Below are 20,905 nucleotides of genomic sequence, written 5' to 3' on the forward strand. Positions count from 1 at the left end.
TCTTGGAGGATAGAGTTCAGTCCCAGACTGTGAAGATGTGGGATTGCCACTGGTTGCAGAATCTCATCTCAATATCTCTCTACATTGAGATTGCCTCCAAAGATGATAAGTCTTGTTTTTCCATCTTCTCCACACTTTGACGCTACGATCCAACTGCTGTATGCAGAATCTGGACTCTTTGCTGAACATAATGCTCCTCCACATGTTCAGGTTCCAGTGCATGTGTTGCTGACACCAGCACAAACGGTTCTGATGGTAAAGGGCTGTCATGGCAGCCCTATGAGGCCTTCTTGGAGTGTTGTCTTCTTTGGACACCCACTTTTTGGCCTGTCTGTGACATCCCCTGTTATACAGAACTTGGCCTTCAGTTTGGAGATGGTACAAGGGCTTAGGCCTGGGCGATATGGCGTAAAAATCATATCACAGTACTTTTCTTGCCTTTGACGATAACGGTATTATATCACAGTGTTACAAATTATAAAAGAGATAATGTTTTTTACTCCAAATTCAAGTGTTATTAATCCCTTCTCCCCTTAAAACAAGCCTTTGATGGCATACTTAATTTATCTCCAAGTATAGGAACACAGAAAACATGTTTTATTTTTTTAAGTCTCTCTAGGTTTACTTCTGTCTAACTTCACTCCAAGTTTCACATTTCATCTCTAACCTGATGAGGTGTGTTAAGCTGCTGATGACTTGAACACGTTTCCTAGTGAAGGCATTCACAATAAAAGCGTTTCAGGAAAATAACAGCTGCGGACTTTTATTTTGAAGAGCTTGACAGAAGTATTGTGTTTAGCATTGAGTTAGCTTAGCTTTGGCTGCCTACCGGAGAATACAGCTAGTTTACAGCAGCTTTTCTGACCTCATTTAACATCGCAGCCTGGATCTTTGACTCACTGTGGACTTAGAAAAGAACGTCATAAGTTAAAAAAGACTTGTAAATGGTTGTTTATGCCGTTGTAAGAGGAAGAGCTGCTTTGGATGAGACCAGCCAAAGCAGCACTTAGCTTGTGTTACAGCCCCAGGCAGGCTGACAGAGACAGCACACTGACTTAGCTGCGGTACAGCCGTCAGACTTTGAGAGGAAATAACATGTGTTTTTCCTGCTAACTCACACTGAGGCAGATACGATGACGTCATTAACAAGTGTTATCGCAATTGGTCGCTAGAGTCCAAATCTCTACCGTAGGCCAAACTTATCTCATTTATACCGTCTACCGCATATACCGCGCATCCCTACAAGGGCTCCCTCAAAATATTGCTGCAACTTGGTTTGCAGAACACCAGCTTGAGGTTGCCCTATTGCACAGGCCCTAACCAGGTCAAACATGGCATGCTGACTCTTGGAGCAGACACCTACTGAGCACTGTAGCAGGGTCCGTGCTCACAGGTGCTGAGAATCAAGTGCCAATCAGACACCTGTGTGCCAGAATTGTTGCAGTCTTATCAAAACAACCATGGGCATCATTTGATTTTTAATAGCGTTGAATACAAGTTTAAATTTTGGTATATGACACCCCTATTTCCTGCAGAAAATGTACAGAAGGCACTCACTCCGTTTTCAGTCTCTACTCTCAGTGTTTGGCCCTCTATTCACATCTGTGGTGGTTTGATCACGCTGAATACTGAAAAGCTGTTTAGCAAAGCAAACCAGGGATTACCTGCATGCTTTGGTCTGCTTTGTTTTTGTCTTTTTTCCATAATCAAATGACCGTTGGCTGGCAGTAACAGTGCAAAGCTGCACATCATTTCACAGTGCTGCTTTGCTCTCCTAGCATGCTGTCATGTTGGTGGATCAGGGCTCTTCATAGAAGCAGCCGGAGGTCTTTTCTCCTCTCTGCTCTCCCTGTGACTCGTCCTAATGCCAGTTTAAATACTGGGTCAGTTTAAATTCAGCAGCTCTAGTTTGGCAGTGTAACTGTTAGAGATAAAATTATATTCCCCTCTTTCTTCTGCTCTCATATATTATGCCTCTTTTGGTCTTGTGGAGGTTGACATTGCTATGATGGAGGTGAAAGTTGCAACAGGATAAATCCAACAAGGCAAGCCTCTTTTCAGAACTGCTGTCATTTTTTCCTAACGTGTAATCATTAGACAGTAAAATGGCTCTAAAACTAAAAAGGTTGCTGATAGCGCAGGAGTTTTGAGATGTAGATGTTCTCTAAAAGCAAAAGTTTTGTCTTTATTTTTGACAACTTGAGATTTACAGGAAATGAGTATAATTTCTTACTTCTTTGTTTTGAATTTTTCTTTCTCAGCTAAATTAAATTTGTCAGCAGCAGCTGGTAGTTGTTTAGTAACTTTATCCCTCACAGCCTTCTGTATTCTGTGAGGCTAACTAACACGTATTACACATATTTGGGGGAAAGTTTTCAGAGTGCTGCTGTGTGGTATTTACTGTGTTGCTCACTCTCACTCCATTAAAGGTGCCGCTCAAAAATTTGAAGAAAGTTTTTTTACCTCCTATGAATTAATCCCAAAATTTAAACTTTGATAAATTTGAGATTCATCACACATCAAGTGAAATATTTCAACAGTTTTTTTCTAGAAATATTAGAATATCACACAACCACAACAAAAAGGATTTGGACTAAATAATTTTGATCTTGTGGAAAATAATATTTAATTGTGTTCTTATTATCAGGGCATTCAGTCTGCGCCACTGCTGAGGTGTTGTCTTTTCTGTCTCATTCTCCTCTTAACAATACTCCATAGATTCTTCGTGGTCTTAAGGTCAGGCCAATTGGCCGGTCAGTGAAGCACAGCAAAGCCTGATTTATGCTTCTGTATTGAATTTACACCCTAGCATGACTGCAGGTCCGCTGAGCCCCAGATCCTACACAGAGGCCTACTTACATAGTTGACTTAACTCTGGACTTATCTGAAACAATGGAAATCATCATCTAGAAACAAAATCTGAACATTTTTTCTCTATGTGAGACCACCAAAACAGATGGCTTAATATAAAGGTGATTTATATTCAGAATTTAGCAAAACAAAACCATTTCAGACATTTGGCCTAGGGGCTTCTACTTTTGGTATCAACATAGTTTGATTTCTACAAAAATCATATTAAAGTATAAAATCTTTACTCTCATTACATCCAGAATAAAACTTATTTTTCTAGTCATGATTCTCCAAGTAAATGGGAAAAATATGTAAAGCCCATTTTATACTTCCAGTATTTTACAAGAATATATGTTTTAGCCTGCTGTAGGTTCTCATAGCCCTGAACCCAGTGTTGCATCCCATTCTTCAATCAGCATTTTTCTCAAGTCGGCCAGTGTGGTTGCATTGGTCACTCTGGCACGAACTGCATGCTCAAGCTGATCCCACAAGTGTTTAATGAGGTTGAGGTCAGGACTGCTGGCAGGCCATTCCTCTCCACTCCCAAATTGTGGAGGTAGTCTCTGATAAACCCCGCTCTGTGGGGGGTGAGCGTTGACATCATGGAGGATAGAGTTCAGTGGAAATATGGAATCTCATCTCAATATCTCTTTTCACTGAGATTGCCTCCAATGATTTTTCAGAGAGGGAGCTCAATCAGCTTAGCATCCTCCACATCTTCTCCACACTTTGACCATATGATCCATCTGCCGTAGGCCAAATCTGGACTCATCGTTGAACATAACAGATACCAATCAGGCATGTCATGGTCAGCACCTTGGGGTACCAGAAGCTCAAAACAAGAGTCAATGGTAGAATAAGCTCTTTGGCATTGGCAGAGAAGATTTTGCAAACATTTCATGGGCGCAACCCACATACTCAGCTACGCTGCTCATCCCACACATGCTTGTTCCTTACAAATGTGGCATCATTTAAAAGGGAAATAGACAGGCTTTCCAACAGTACAAGATTTTTTTGCCAAGGAGCATTGTTACAACAAAGAATCTACCAAACACAAATTTGAGTACTTTTCGTGCCAGTTGTTCTCCAACATAGATTGAATGGCTTTTCCTATGATGCATGGTATTGGAAAGAAATTACAAATGGAGTTCAGGTCTAAAGTGTAAGTCCTTAAAATACTTTTAAAAGTCTAAGGAATGAGCATGAACAAATACATCAGCTGGTGTAGGTCTCTTGGTCCTCCATAAACTCTACAAAGTTTTTCTGCATATGGCTGATTGGGCCAGTATATTGACTGTAAATATCTGCAAAGTTTTCAGATCTGCTGTTACTGATATCATACTGATAATATTGTGCATCCCTAGTTATTACACATGGAGTACAGCCAATCACATTGTGTTGTGGGCAGGAGATAAGGTAAGACTATGGAGAGTAGAAACAGAGCCAAAGGGGCAGACATACCTCACAGCAGAGTCAAAATATGGGACTGGTAAATTGATTAATTTTATCAGCGAATGGTAAAAAAATGCATATACAGATCAGCCTGATTGACAATCTGTTGACCCCTAATCTCCATGAAGCTTGTCAGCAGACAGGAGCTTGACATGCTTTAAAATCTCCATGTCGACTGCTGAATTGACTCGGCTAAATTTAGTCTTCATCACTAAAAATGGAATAAACAATAAAATGTGTGGATGTAAATCTGTGGTTTAGGGCTTCTGTAATTTTGCTGTTAGTGTTTAAGAGCAGTAAAAGCGCTTGAAAAGCAGCAGCAGTGACGCCTGAGTATTTAGTCCAAGTGTCGTCCAGTTGAGCAGATCCAGATCCAGCGTGCATACTCGGCAGATCTGCAGAGAACAAACTGTGCTGGAGACGAGCGGGGGGAGGAGGAGGACTGAGAATGTTAGAGAGAAGGACTGGAGGGAAGGAGTGTCAGGCTATAAATTCATCTAGTCGTTTTTCTTGCTCACTCCTCACAAACACACTCACAGAGTTGTGTCAGGAAGAATATATGGTGTGCAGCTGAGAGCAGAGAGGTTGGACAAACTGCCCTTGTTACTGTGTGTGTCTGTGAGCGAGGGTGTGGATATTCATTCTTTAGTTTGAGCCTTTGCTCTCTCTCTCTGTGAGTCGGGATAAAAACAGCTCTGTTCATGTCAGAAAGTAAACAGTAACCTGTAGTCTCTATAGTGCTGTAGGTGCATGGCGCTTTATTAAAGAATAGTACAGAAAAAATTGACAAACTTGATACTTTTAGATGCTAGGTATTTTAAAGTGATTCCTGGCAACCATTACACTGTGAAGACAATGGAACACAACAAGCAACTCAGAGAAAAGGTTATTGAAAAATGTAAATCAGGGGATTGATTGCATTTTGTCCATCAGACAAAACACTTTGGCAGATAAACACTGCACATCATTGCAAACACCCCATCTCCACTGTGAGGCACGTGGTGGCAGCATCATGCTGTGGAGATGCTTCTCAGCAGCCGGTCCTGGAAGGCTTGTAAGAGTAGAGTGTAAAATGAATGCAGGGAAATATAGGAAAATACTGGAGGTTTGACCATGATTTGATTTATAAAATCAATGAAAACAGGCTAAACACCCAGTGGGGTGAATACTTTTTATAGGCCCTGGTTGTGTTGTGCAATGTACACACTGCACAGAATTTTTTTATTTATTTTTGAATTCAGTTTTTATTAAGAATAGAGCCATAACATTCCACATCAAAACTAGGCCACATGACTTCCGGTCCCTTTTTTTCAGATTAACAAAACAAACTGAACCAAAAAGGATGTAACACAATAATAACAATAATAATAATACATAAATAAATAATCAGATCCAGGCCCTCAGCCCTTGGCACATTTTCACAAATAGCACACCAAACAAAGATGTATAAAAAAATTGATAAATAAATAAATAAAAAATACATACATAGATAAATAAGAAGTAAAATATATATAAAAAATGAAAAAATAGTATAATACAATTAAATTAAATTTAATCTTTTTTTTTTTTTTAAACAAATGTTCCAACATCAGACAACTCTGTAAACCTGAGTAGCTTAACAAACAATTAGAGGGGAGAGTGACATAAATTCACACTGTGTAGATTTTTTTACTGCCATGTTTGGCAATTAAAAACAAAAAAACGTGCTCAGCATTGGTTGCCTTGAACTAAAAATTTGGAATAATAACAACACTAGTGACACACTGTATGTAGTGCTGTGGTAATTTATTTTGACATCTTTTTAGCATTTTAAAATCCTATTATAGTTTAATTACTCAGAACTTTATTTTATAATAACTTTTTTCTTTTACCACAAGTATTCGTAAAATAAAACATTTAATATATGATCAATTAAATGCCATGTTTATTTGTAAATTATAAGCTGCTGTTTATAGCTGCACCTTTGAATACTAATGTGAGCAATGTGGTTAAATGATTCTTCTACATCAGGTATAATAAACTTATAGTCCTTGGAAATCATTATCAGGCTTCGATTTAAGTAACATTTCCATCTGTAGACTTTTTCAGGTACACATGTGGCTGCTTTGGGCTTTCATGTCCTAAATAACTGCACTTTGGTGTGTTCGTACTAAGCATTAACAATACATCTTCTGTGACAGCCTAATACTCACACGCCTCTTCTACAAACAACAGCTCATACATCATTTCTGAGGCTTTCTTACTGTGACTTGGTATCCCAATAAGCTCTGTGCGGTGAAGCTGCTGGTGATTAGAATGAATGTGGGTGAATTAGCCATGAGGTAAAAGTCAAGTGGTACGTCTTTAACAGCTTTTCTCCCTCATGCTGTCATAAACATGCTTTCAAAGGACTCATTGATTAAACATTTTGTAAATATATCTGTTGGGGTACTGGTCAAATTGAATTGACAGCTCGATTCAAGATGACAAGTTATGAGGGAGTCATTGTGTGGTTTGTGGATGAACCGGTTCTAAGAGCTGGTTGGTTTTCTTTCTTCTGTATTTCTTGCTGCTTTTAAAGACACAAAGAGACAAAAATGGTACAAATAAGGAACTGTTTGGGATCTGGAAGACCACCTGTTATTATTTAGCTCAACAATATAATTTGGATCTCTTGAAAGAGCCACATTTCCCATCAGTCTGAGTAGCAGATCACGGCAGTTGACGGCGTAGTCTTTAAGCATGCCAGTACTCTTTCTGTCTACGCAACCATTTTAACAGTTTTTAGTTTGATTGAGATGCATCCACACAAGGTCTTAAGGATTAATGCTCAGTATCAGAATGCACAAAATTCTCATAAATCCCTGGTAATGCATTGTCTAAACGAAGTTATTTAAACTATGAAATAAAACAAGGAGGGTTGTGATGATCACATAATTTTAAAAGTAGACAACAATTTGGTCTGGACATAAAAAAGTTCTCAGCCACAAATTTTTAGTGGTTTCTGGCTCTTATTTGCTTACATTGCTTTCAAATCCTTGCACACTTCGGCACTGAAACAGAGCCCATGTATTTGTGCTACTAAGGCATGACTCTTCCTTTGTCTCCTGGCAGCTTTTGGATAAAAATATGGCAGATGATCTGAAGTTTTATTTTTAGAAGTTTAGGTCCAGCCAAAGGACCCACAATCTTCTGTAATGGGAAATAGGACCTACATTTCTGATTTTCATGAAATCAATTCACCAAGAAATGCTGGAATTTGGACCTTGGAAGGAAAACAACAAAAGGCTGAACAAAGAGACTGGCTAACACTGTGGGAGGACATGCATGCAAACATTTAATTTCACTGTTTTACCATTATAACACGTTTTGGTTGTTTTTTTGAAAGGTGATAAGACATTTACAGATCATATGCAAACTAACTTTCTTGAAAATATTTCCATCCAAGATAAAAGGATAAATTAGTGAAAATCTCAAGAAAACAATCAGAATTTACTTATTTTATTGCAAATAAAGTATATGGATAAATATCTGCCTAGGGCTTCAATACCAGAGATATTTTTCCTTTTTTCCTGAAACCAGTTTGCAACCCACTTTTGGGTCCTAACCGACCAGTTGAGAACCACTGCTATAGATCATCAAAGAAAAGATTGTCACGTTTGTACCATGTAGTATCAAAAAGTAACAGATATTGAAAATTTTGACAATGGTGTAACAGATTTTGTCCAGCAGCTCTTGTGCAAACTAATGTCTACTCATCTGTGCTGCAGACAGTGCTGAGAACTCTCAGTCATATTGTCAGAGCTCCCCCTACTGGACAAACAACACAACGAAACATTTTCTTCATATGCACAAACAATGTTTTTTGCGTTAAGAGTTTTTTTCCTTAAAAACAAATTCTCAGCATGTCGGAAAATATTCAGATTGATTTGTCTTTGATATGCCTATATCCTCCAGTGATACATTATTTAATGAAGTAAATGTGTTTTTTCTATGTTTCTTCACTGACTGATAAACATTTACTCAGTTGTACACTCACCTATTCAAAGTTGAGCCCCTAAACCTGCTCTTCATGAGACAAAAAATCAAGATCCTCCAGTTCAATCCATGATTCTGATATTTTAATAAAATACATTTAAAAGAAGCCTGCAGCACATCTAGCAGATTTAAACCTGCCAGTGGAGCAGACAGAGAACCAAACTCCACGTTGAACTCAGCCGTCTGTTGCTGCTGCAGAAGATTACAGAGGAAACATTGAGTCACTGCCTTGTGTTCAGTGGTTTTCAGACTTTGGGTCAGGACCCGACACCCGGGCACAGCAGGATATAAATAAGTCCCCAGATTGTTCTGCAGGAACGGATGATGGCTTTTAACTACAACATCACAATTCCCCACGTAAGCCTCAGTTTGCACTTAGGATTATACGGCACTCACATTTTGGTTTGAGGGTAAAATCTCTTTCACATCTTCTGTGGCTGCACAAATTAGATGCTGAAGAAGAAGACGAACCAGAGCTTTTACTGTAGCTCAGTGTGATGAAGGGGAAGTTACTCTATCAGCCTTTCTTCTAACACAACCTGGACTTTTCATTAATAATACACCTTATACCCTTCTGTTATATACTCACTGTATATCCAAGCAGCCTTACTATGCTTTTTACTGTGGCATATCAAAACAACTCTGCATGTAAGGGTTGCCACATCTTGTTTTTAAATACTGAAAGTACTGCACACTGCACAAATCTGTCAGAAATATTTCAGAACCCAACTGCTACCATTGTATTCATGCAATATAGACCAACCCCTTGAGCCCTCGCAGCTTTTAGTCAAAACCATAACTGAACATCTGTGGTTTCTTCCAAGTTGCTTAAAAACATGTGGTATCAAAAATATTTAAAAATACTGAAATAATATGATTTTCTGGGGTATTTTGACTGCACAAGGAAAGGCAGGTGTAACATTGTTGCGTCAGCATTGAGAATCCTTGAGCTCTGTGTTTGCGCTTCCTTGTTTGCATGAAGTAATAAAGTTTTTTACGTGTGTGCTCTTCCTGCAGGCTGGTGTTTGGGACTCTGTATCCTGCCTACTACTCTTACAAAGCTGTCAAGACCAAAAACGTCAAGGAATATGTAAGTTTACCAACATCACACTGCATTTAAAGTGTATAATACACCACTATATTTTGCTCCATTCGGCTTACCCTTAACCCCGATGAGTCTCCCAGTCCCTGCTGCTGAAAAACACCCCCACAGCATGATGCTGCCACCGCCATGCTATACTGTGAGGATGGTATTGTGCAGGTGATGAGCGGTGCCTGGTTTCCTCCAGACATAACATGAAGAACTGAAGCCAAACAGTTCAATCTTGGTTTCATCAGACCAGAGAATCTTGTTTCTCACAGTCTGAAAGTCTTTAAGGTGCTTTTTTGTAAAATCAGAGCAGGTTTTCATGTGCTTTGCAATGAGGAGATGCTTAGTTCTAACCACTCTGCCATAAATCCTGGATCAGTGGAGGTCTGTAGTGATAGTTGTACTTCTGGAACTTTCCACACAAGATCTCTAGAGCTCAGTCAGAGTCACCATCTGGTTCTTGGTCTTTTACTAAGCCCCCCCACCCCCCCGATTGCTCAGTTTGGCCAGGAAACCAGCTCTTGGAAGAGTCCTGGTTGTGCCAAACTTCCATTTGAGAATTATGGAGGCCACTGTACTCTTGGGAACCTTCAGTGCACTGTGCATGTCTCAGCATTTTAAACTGGTTTACTGGTCACATAGACGTAAAGGAGGAAATCCCTATAAGGGATTTAAGTATTTTTGAAAAGACTGAACCATCCCAAAAATCACATCAAATTTATGAACACATATTTGCATTCATGCACTTTAAAAAAAATCATTGTGCCGGCATGGCCCTCCTTCATTGTTTTGAGGCTACAAGTACATTAAAGCAACTGAAAACATGGTGGTTTATCCCTGTATATTAAAAGGCCTGCCAACATATTTTCAGTGTCAATATCCATGAAGTGTTTTATAAGTTTAGCACTTGAGAGGTTGGATGGTAAGTTTATGGCACTGCCAGGCAGCTACATTTAATTTCTTTCTGCACTCAGAGGGTTGGCAAGGTAAACCTTGTGAAACTGAAATGGGTAATGTGTCTGTTAACTGTTCAGAAACAAGCTCCTGCATGTGAAAGTAAGCTGCTTCTTGTTTTTTTATCTTTCTTGCTGTTGATGATAACCATCTCCTGCAGTATCTCTTCTGTAGTTTACAAGATCCACATGTTTATGTGCTGTTTATTGAATGCATTAGTGCTCTTAAGCCTCTGAAATATAAACAAGTTATTTCCTTAAAGTCAAGCATTTAGCACGCATTCATCAGTGTTATATAACTGCTGGTTGAAGATAGCATTGTGACTCATCTGTTTGGGTGTTCAGTTCTTTCTTAGATTACTACTTGTTTGCCTCGTCAGTTTCAGTGATTTATTCATGACCCAGAACGCTTCTGAACGATCCCCAGCGAAGGACCATGAGGTTGTGGCTGATAATCAGGGATCTGCTTTTATGCTGAACAGCTAAATAGAACAAAAGAAGAATTTACCAAAGCTTGATGGTCTCTGGTCAGTCTAAAATCGCCAAATATATCATTCACTTCATAAACCCACCAAGAGGAGTCATGAAGTGGGGACACAGTGAGTCAAATTGTTAGGGAAATCTGCTCAGAGCATCATATTAAAGACGCTGAAATTTTGATATCAATAAGAACAGCCAGTGTTTGTCACAATTCTGTGCATAAATCCAACATGTGATTTGTTTTTATTAAATACCTTACAGAAGCTTCCCATTTAAGCAAATACATGTAGGCGATGTATATTTTTAGCATCATTGGACGGACTGATACTGAAGCCCTAACATGCATTGTGATGGGAGTCTCTCCATGCATACAGATGTAAGGGCCTGGATGAATTTTCATGCTGTAGCTGGGTGATGTAACTAATATGAGTGAGAGTGAAATCCCAGTCCACTGAGTTAGTAGCACATTCTCACTCACACAGCTTTAACGCTGATGCTCACAGGTTCAGCTTCAATAAGCTATGACTTTTACTTTCACTTTGTTACTTTTTGTTTCCCTCATCGCTGGCTTCTGCTACCTGATCGCGATTCAAACTGATCACCAGGTCTTTGTTTAAAGGTCTGGATCTGTAAATGGTGAATCAACTATGTTAAGCAATGCTGCACACAGGGAATAAAAAGATGGAAAAACAATCTTTATGTCGTTGTTCCAACCCTTTTCTTGTACACAATAGTCTGGGGAATGCCCGCAGGGAACTTTAGCCCAACTTTGGGACAGACTTCCACTTGGACACAAGAATAAATTTAGAAGATCAGTTGGTCAAAGGCTACTGTTGGCTCCTCCTATTGTAAGTGTTAAATCTAAGCAACACATGGAAAAAACTTTTTTATAAATCCGTCCTGGGTTGATTGGTGAGTCATCCCCCTTTGCTCTATCACTCACCTGTTTGTTTTGCTCCCATGAGAAGGGTCGACTGACAATCACATGTGCTGCAGAAAATGATTGTGGCTGACCTTTCTAATTTAGGCCTACTTAGGCTTTGTTTTGCTTTTCTGTAGTGCATTTTTTAGTAGAAAGGTACAATATGCATGTCTAAATTTATTTAAAAATGAATAAACCTTTGTGATGTATTTCTAAAAGAGTACTTACATTGCCCCAAATAGTTGCAACAGTTTTCAAAGCCTGGGAAACACTTGCTTGTTAAGTTTGTAAAAATGTGTCCTGTCCACCATGGCAGATATGACATGTTCATAATTGCTGCAGGAACACTGGAGTTGCATCAGTCTGCTATGATGTAAGGATGCATGGAACGCTACTAGAAGCTGCCTTTCTGTTGCTGTATCGTAGTCATATCTGTGCCTCTTATTTGTCATGGACCATGATTATTTACTGGCATCAGCTGCACATTCTGTTGTGCTGGGGTTGCTGGCCAGGAAGTTAGGCTATGGAGTGCTACAAAGGGGTACAGTCTCTCTGTGTAGTTTTATTTAACAAGTTGAAGGTATGATAATTAATGCTATATCGAAAATTTGGATCAGTTTTATTTTTCAGGCCTCTGTGTTGGGGACCATTTTGTGATGCAGCTTTCAGCTATGTGTCCTTCCACCTTAAGCAAATTAACTAAAACTAGTTATTTCAGTTCAGTTTTCCACCACAACAGCTTAGGGCTATACGATTTGGGAAAATAATCTAATTGCAATTTTTTTTACCCGATATTGTAATTTCGATTTGAAATGCGTTATTCCTGAACTTCCTCATCTTATGTATTTTCAAACAAACATGAGCGATAAAGCATTCTATATTACAACCAACACAATATTAGACTAAACAAGGGCTGAACAATTCTGAAAAATACCTAATAGTGTTGATTTTAACATGCATTGCAAACTGGGTATGAATTGTTAAGTCATTCTCATATTTAATAAGACAAAAGTACAAAAAGGAAGAAATAAGATTTTTTTTGTAGACTATTTTTAAAGGAATGGCTTTTGAATAATTGCATAGTTATGAAATGCATTGCATCTCTGCTGTAAAAAATAGTTTTTAACTGGTATTTTGACATAAAGTTGTGGTTCAAGAAATATTACATCTTCTGCAATTTGAAAATTGCAGCAGGCCATATTGCGATTTAATCTATTTTGCCCAGCCCTACAACAGCTTACACGTTGTCTTATGTAAACATGGCTGTAGCTTGGTGTAATTATCAACTATTAGTGGAATAGTATCAACCATTTGAAAATAATCCCACTGCTATGAACGTACTTGGATTATTATAAATTTCTAGTCAGCTCTTCTGGTTAGGGTCGGTTTCTTCAATTTATCTTCAGAAAATTGAAGAAGGTCCATAAAACACAGGCATTCAGGGAACTCAGGATGGGGAGTGATGCAGGCTGCAGGAACCCGTGAGCCGCTATCCTTGATCAGAAATGTCCTGAAGTAGCGTTGTCCCGCTCCTGACAGCAGTAGCTCTCTGGGTTGATTGACTCACACCCCCAGGTAACTGGGGATCTCTCCTGCTCACCAGTTTCCACTAAAGTTTCTGTCCTCTCTCTTTCTTCCCCCTTAGTCTTCATCTGTAGAAGTTCCTCTGTTTTCTCCAGGTCATTAAAGTGTCCCTTTGTATCCACAGTAAATGACATGTAGTCATCATTTCAGTTGAAATCACTCTGTTTAAGTTTACTATGCTGTTTCTATCTCTATCAAAGCCTGCAGACCCAAACAGCTGATCAGGAGATGACGTAACACTTAAGCGGAGGAACACATAGCTGAAGACTACATTACAAAATAAAGCCAAATACAGAAGCTTCAGAATTTTTGAATTTAGCATACACTTGAGCTGACATTGTTTTTTGGCTCATTTTGAACTAAAGTTGTCTAAATTGTGCAGAGAAACTGTACCCATCTGTAATGCTCTATTGCTTAGCATCTTTGTCAGTGATTCCAGCATGCTCTGCATAAAAGGTCAACACACACTGAAATCTCTGGAGGCTAATACCGTTACTCTTGCCTTGTACTTCATACTACCCTGCCTAAAAAATACTGAATCATTCCTCTAAAACAACCACAGATGCATTGGACATATAATCACCAGTTATCATGGCCAGTTGTTAAAGTGATTTAAATAGGAAAATATTTCCAGCCATGTTGGTCATCTGTGTCAGCAGCTGTTGGCTGTTTCACTTCAGGAAATGTGTATAACCTTGGACCAATGGACTACATCAGGAACCATTCCTGATGTAGGCTATACTTTTTTAGTTTAGCACACTTATGGTACATCGGCTCAGGCTTCCTCTTACCTGGGATTACAGGATCCACTGAGCATCTTAACACTTTTCTTTTGGGAAATGAGACGGGCTGAGTAACTTACAGCTGTCTCAGATACGACATGTCCATGTCGGCACATGATAGCTTGTTAAATTGCTGTTTTCCTCTCTACAAAATAAAGGAAAAGGCATGTGTGAGACCTATAGAAAGACTTCTGAATCACCTCTGTTAGCACATCTTTACTTTCCTTAGGGGACTGGGAGCAGTTGTTGCTGTAATGTTGAACTTCTAGCCTGACTAAAGCCTGGATAAAGTCCAGAACACACAGGGACAGCGGACACATATAAGGATGTGTTTAAACTACAGCTGGGTGTGTTTATGTTACACAAACATGTTCAGACATGTTTGTTGCTGTGGACATGGACAGATGACAGCATTTACATCAGACAGATAGTTATGGCAACATAGAATGCAGACGGCGTAATTATTAGGAGTGTCATGATTCAATGTGATTAGGGTATTTTTTTAAAGAACTGACAGCTGTGACAGAAAATACACGTACATACAGGCATATTTTCCATTGGTTAGCTTTATAAGAATGTCTTCTACATATGGATCAAATGTCTCTTGCTTTAAGGCTTTTCAACATGTTATCAAAACATAAATCCCCAATTTTTAATGATTCTAACTGCAGATACTACTTATCATAAGTCATATTTAATCTAAAAGCTACCACAAGTAGAAGAAAGAAACCAGCCGTGGACTGTTTTAATTTATAGGCCTAAAAATGACTGTGGATGTATTTCTTTAAGTGCTTTTGGTGTGATATTTACATTTGTATCTCTCTTTATTACATCAAAAATATCCAACAAATAGATTTCTATTTTGGGGTTAAGGTGTAAGCTGTAGTAGTACAAGACTTTTCATTGCTGCAAAACAGAATGCAGAGAGAGAGTGGGAATACGGGAACCTGGGGCCACTGCAGTGAGCCATCACCTCCCTGTATAGCCAAAGTGAGAGTTGTGGTCGCATGCTAGGCACAAAGTTGAGCACGTTCCCATTGTGCGTAGGATTTTACCAGGGCTGCCCCTCATCTAAGATTCTGTTTGTGATTGCTCGATACTATTGATCTTTAAATAACTGCTTTTTTTTTTTTTTAGACATGCATTGTTGAAAAGTATTACAGTCTGCAAAACTGAGATTTTTTTCATAGCATGTTCTTCGTATCCGTCTCCCATACTGCCCATCTTCGTCTCCATGCTCTGTCTGGCACATAAAGCGTTACCATCAGGGCCCAGCGGCTGTAAAGAGCTGATGTCAGGTGTTTTTGTCTTCTCTTTAATGGAAGGCTGTTACTCACAGACATGTCCAGTAAATGTCTGCTATTGCCTCAGGAAGGCAAAATGGCTGCTGTATATTTTACTGAGGTCACATCTTAATGTCCTGGCTACTGATGAGATGAAGGCGGGAAGGAAAGAGAGAAGGAAGCTGTTAGAGACGGAGGGAGAGAGAAGTGGGAGATGAAAGCAGAGGTATTAGAAGTCCTCTCCGTCTCACTGCCTCTGTGTTTCACATTTATCATTCCCATGAGCCTCTGAGAGTGTGGAGGGAGTTCACTATGAGGTCACCAATTAACCAGTCCAGCAGAAATGGTGGATGTGTGTTTAGTGTCTGCCTATTGAGCTCTAACTGCAGGTGTGTGGGTTTTATTCCGAGTTTGTGAGACAGGTGAGTGCCATTTGCTCTTGTTCTCTCTCTTTCAAACAGACTTTTCTCTCTTTCTCTCTCCACCACACACACACACTGACATTTCATTAGCTAGTGTCAGTGTGTGTTCAGTCATGCGGCAGTGGCTGGGTCTCACTAATACCTCAGCCTGCCATGTGACTGTCTGCCCGCCTGCCACCGTCTACCGCTGGCTTTGATATGGAAATCCAGCCAGAAGAGCCTGGAAAGCCCTTAAGAGGGGACGGAGAGAGCAGCGAGGGCAGCGGAGAGCATAAAAGCAAAATATCAGAAACTCTGTTTGCCCTTCAATATTCTGACCTTAGAGAGGGTGCAGCAGGATGAAAGAAGAGTGAAATACAACATACAAACCTCACTTATCGCGCTCAGGTGGACAATTCTCCTCCTTTATGCTGGTCAAAGCTAACAACCCATGTCATACATGTTAAAGTGAAGAATCACAACACCTGCCAAGCAGATAACAAACATCAAGCTCTCCTAAATGTGAATGGTGACTGAATTGTTAAAAATATCTCATACTTACCCTTCAATTTTCTGTCTGTGTATTTTTGTGTAGGTGCGATGGATGATGTACTGGATTGTTTTTGCACTTTACACAGTGCTGGAGACCATCACTGATCTCACACTGGCATGGTGAGTTATAAAGTATCTCTGCATATGCTCAATGTTCTGTTGAAAAGGAACCAAAAAAGACCACAACACTATTTACTTTTTTTGTAATTATCAGACTCATAGCCTGAATAGCTCATACATGTCTATTTCTCCTGACAAGTCCAGATAAACATTGTGTTTCAAAGTCAATATTTATCTGCCAATGCAGCAAGTAGGATAAGCAGGATCCACTTTTCAGTTACATTAAACCTTCCCAAAAATTTCTTGTGATATCCAGTACTGCTGTATACTGCAGGAAAAGTGTTTAAAACTACATTATGCAAGACGCAGGTCAGACCAAGAACTTTACAGCATGATTGTGCAAGCAGAGAGCGGAGTATGCCTCTACATTTGTTTCATTCTGTCTTACCCGAAAATTAAAACCAATAGGAATGTTTTTTTTTACAGGTGAGTTGGAAATGATTTACAGTTGCAGTGTTGTTCACACACTTCACTTTACCAGAGAAGTTGACAATGAAATGAACCCTCTCAAACCAAAATTGTCGTATACGACAAGTAGAGGGACTGGTCATACAAACCTTGATAACTTTTGAACCATAGATTGTAGGGACTTAATTTTTTTCCTCTTGAAGCAGGCCATTGTGCCGTTCTAATGACGCTATCCATGCCTTTGTATTCCTTACAGAAGCTTTTCCAGTAAGCCTGTGACTTTCCAGTTATTTAAGATTATATCCACGCCAGTAGCTCTGACACTAAAAGTCTTTTTAGCCATTTTCTAACCCATTGTTCAGTAGTTTCTGCCGCTAGCCACTAATGCTGTCTGCCATATTGTCTGTCTTGTATCCCACAATGCATTGTGACTTGGCTGTGAAAACCAATGGCAGGCTGTTCCGTCGTCACATCATACTTTGCTAAACTGCGCATGTATATCCTGGAGCAGTGCTTCTCAACTGGTTGAGTTCTTTTGTCTTCATATAGTCCCATGATTTTTTAAAAACTCAAGTGACATTACTGCAACACAAATATTCCTAAAGCTGTGGATGTACTGAAAAAAAGGATGTTTAAAGCTTGACAGTGCACCACAGCGTTGATGAGCTTTTTAGAACAATAAGTGCAGGTGAGACAAAATGGTTACAAAATAGCTTTGGGCAGCAAGAGTTAAGTTTTATCTCCTTTTTTTCTTTCCCTCTGTGCGCAACAGCCTACATGCGCTCTCTTTTTCTCACTTGTTTAAAGATAAAAATTAGAAATAATAATTCAAAAGGATTATCAGACAGGATTTAGGAATTTCAAGTAATGTTTGGTGAACTTTTAAACAGGTAAAGATTGGCTGTTCGTATTGCTCTAATGGTTCAGCCATGACTTTACTTTTCAGGAAGCTTAAAAAAATCATAGAATATACTCAAAATAACCAACAACTACTGATTAACTCCATCTACATTTCCCACTTAAAGGGTTTCTGATACAAAAATGATATGAAATGTTCTGAGATATTTTTACTTGAAATTAAACAAATGGACTCACTATATGGTTGGAGTTTTTGCTGAGTAGATAACAACAGATAAATGTGACGCAGATGCTTATTTAAGAGGGGAGAATGATACCATGGAGACAAAGTAGCCGAGGATTGGATTCAGAATCATGCCACAAAAATAGCCGTCACAGTATGTGTGCTTGTGTGTGTTCATTTCCAGGTTTCCCCTGTACTACGAGCTAAAGATAGCCATCGTGATTTGGCTGCTGTCCCCCTACACACGAGGAGCAAGTCTCATTTACAGAAAGTGTCTGCACCCGCTGCTCTCATCCAGAGAGAGGGTAAGATCATTCACCTGGCTCTGCCTTGTATTTCAGAGTAACTAAACCCTGGAGTTTGGGCCTAGATGCGTCTAACCTGGACTTAAGTTCAGTCCTTACTTATCTTCATACAGACTCCATGCTTCTTTTTTGTTTGAAGAATTTAAGAGAGACCTTCCAGGTGCTACAGATGAGGATAAAATTATAAGCCCCCCTATGAGAATTTAATTTTTTATAGATATTTTCTAAGTGCTGTTAAGCAGAGCAAGATTTTTCACAGCAGCTTTTCCAAACATCCTAGTTTGATTTTGGATTTTTAAAATTTTTCATATAGATGGTTTGGTTTTCACATAAACCAAAAACAACCAGGGTCAAAATTATTGGAAGAAAGGAAAACTAGTGATAGATGTGTCTAAAGACCCCAGAACAACTGCCAGGGCACTATGACTCACCCAAGTTGGGAATTTTAGTCTCTAAGAAGGCAATCACTGGAACCTTGCCCAGGAACGGACCAAGTAAAAGTCAATTTCTGCAGAAGAGACACCTTCAAGCCAGACTAAAGTATGCTAAGGACAACCTGGAGAAAGATTCTGCAGAGTGGATGCATGTCCTTTGGTCAGATGAGACCAAAATAGAGCTCTTTAGTGACAGAGATGCTGCTCATGTTTGGAGGAAGAAGGGAGAGGCATATCACCCATAGAGCACCATCTCCACTGTGAAACATGGTAGTGGGAGTATTATGATGTGGGGATGCTTCAGTGCATCTGGATCTAGTAATCTCATAAAGGTGGAAGGATCACAAAGAAAGAAGGATAAGTCACTTTGTCTTCCAGTCAAACAGCAACCCAAAACATCTGTGGCTCCTGGTAAAGAACTACCTCCAGAAGACCAAAGTGAACGTTATTGAGTGGCCTGCTCAAAGCCCTGACTTGAATCTTGAAAATCTGTTGGGTGAACTGAAGACAAAGGTGCATGCTAGAAGACCATCAAATCTGGAGGAGCTTAAGAGATTCACTGAAGAAGAATAGGCTGGGGTTCCTCGGGAGGCGAGTCCGAGACTTGTTGAAAACTACAACAAACCGCTGCAGGCTGTTATCCTGCAAAAAGGAGACGCAACCGAATATTAGCATTGGGGGGCGGGTAATAATTTAGACCCTGGCAGTTTTTTTGTTTGTTTGTTTGTCTTTTTTTTTAATAAATGTATTTCTTTGTGCAAAGTAAAATGATGTAGGCACCCAAAATAAAACCAGGATGTTTGGGAAGGCTGTTAAAAATTCCTTGCGTTTTTTGACAGATCTCAGGAAATACTCTAAAAGACATGAAGTTTCCATAGGGGGGCTAATAATTTCATCCTCATCTGTATGCACTTGTAAAAGACATCCCTTCATTTATCATCTACCTCTTTAGAAAAGGGGGGAAGGGCAGGCCGTTTAGTTATTCTTCAGTAATGCTGTTTTCAGACTAGCTGATTATCTCTTGTATTGTCTCTACAGGAAATAGATGAGTACATCGTGCAAGCGAGAGAAAGGAGCTATGAGACGATGGTCAACTTTGGCAAACAGGGCCTGAGCATTGCAGCCACTGCTGCTGTCACTGCAGCTGTCAAGGTAATCCTCTCTCAGTCAGGGCTGCATGCTTTTTAGTACATCACTGGTGTTTTTAAATACTTTTATTTACTTACACCCGGTGAGAGTTAAATTTTTCTGTATTCCTAAATGATGAATCTGTATGATTTATGGTCTTATTTGCTCGTATCTGCCAACATGATTGCTGTGAATCAGTTTGTTTAATCTTTATTTTGTTATGATGAAGGAATTAGTCAGATATTGCCACCCAAATGTTCTCTATGTCCTTGATTTGGTTGTGTTTTGCCCATACTGATGCATTTTTCTGTAGTAATTCTCATATTAAGTTGCTTTCTCACTAGGGTTTAGGGCTCATATTCAGGGGAGTTTGTAAGTCTGCCTTAGTCTTGGCGTGGAGATGCTGAATAATGTAGTGTTTTTAAATTTGATGTTTGTTTAATAACCAAAAAGTTCAGTTACACTGTAGAAGCAGTTTTCACTTTGGTGTTTCAACACCTACCATAGATTCCATTGCCTGAAGTTTTAAACATAATTTGCTTTGCTAAAGAGGATAAACATGTTCAGTCATTTCTCTCTGCTTGTGACTAACACTGAAAGCTCTTTAGATACCACAGTGCCCCCTACCTGTTTTATTCAGTATAACAGTCCAGCAGATTGTTTTGCTTAAACTCCCCATGTTGGCTCAGACTGTACTCCTTTTTGCCCTGCTCAATCATTCATCAGAGAACACAGAGAAAAGGTGTTATTGATGTGTGAATAAATGCAGGAGAGTGGCATAAAACGCTACACCCAGTCTTGAATAATGTGCACACTGAGACTGAACAAGGCAAGATAATATTTAAAGACGCTGTGTTCATGCAAACACCTCCACAGTGAGTGTGCCCTCGAGCCAGAGCTGAGTGCAGAGTCAGTATAAATGAAGTGTGTGAGAAGTGGTTTCATCAGCATTGCGTGAATACCTGGGAGTATCAGATAATCCCTGCTGACCTCCCGCCGAAGGCTTCGCTGCACTGAGGTAATCCCAGGCAGTGGGAATCTACCACTAAACACAAAGTCAAGT

At 39.5% G+C, this 20,905-nt stretch overlaps 1 protein-coding gene across 1 annotated transcript in view; it reads left to right on the top strand.

Annotated features, from left to right (window-relative positions):
- Positions 1 to 20,905, top strand: part of reep3b (receptor accessory protein 3b) — a 62,119-nt gene that overhangs the window by 18,933 nt on the left and 22,281 nt on the right. The window contains exons 2-5 of the mRNA XM_041815533.1: positions 9,337 to 9,409; positions 16,410 to 16,486; positions 18,160 to 18,280; positions 19,753 to 19,866. Coding sequence (XP_041671467.1) covers positions 9,337 to 9,409; positions 16,410 to 16,486; positions 18,160 to 18,280; positions 19,753 to 19,866 — 385 coding nt within the window. The remainder of the gene's footprint in view (positions 1 to 9,336; positions 9,410 to 16,409; positions 16,487 to 18,159; positions 18,281 to 19,752; positions 19,867 to 20,905) is intronic.

The sequence above is a fragment of the Cheilinus undulatus genome, linkage group 20, assembly GCF_018320785.1.
Source record: "Cheilinus undulatus linkage group 20, ASM1832078v1, whole genome shotgun sequence".
Lineage (NCBI taxonomy): Eukaryota > Metazoa > Chordata > Actinopteri > Labriformes > Labridae > Cheilinus > Cheilinus undulatus.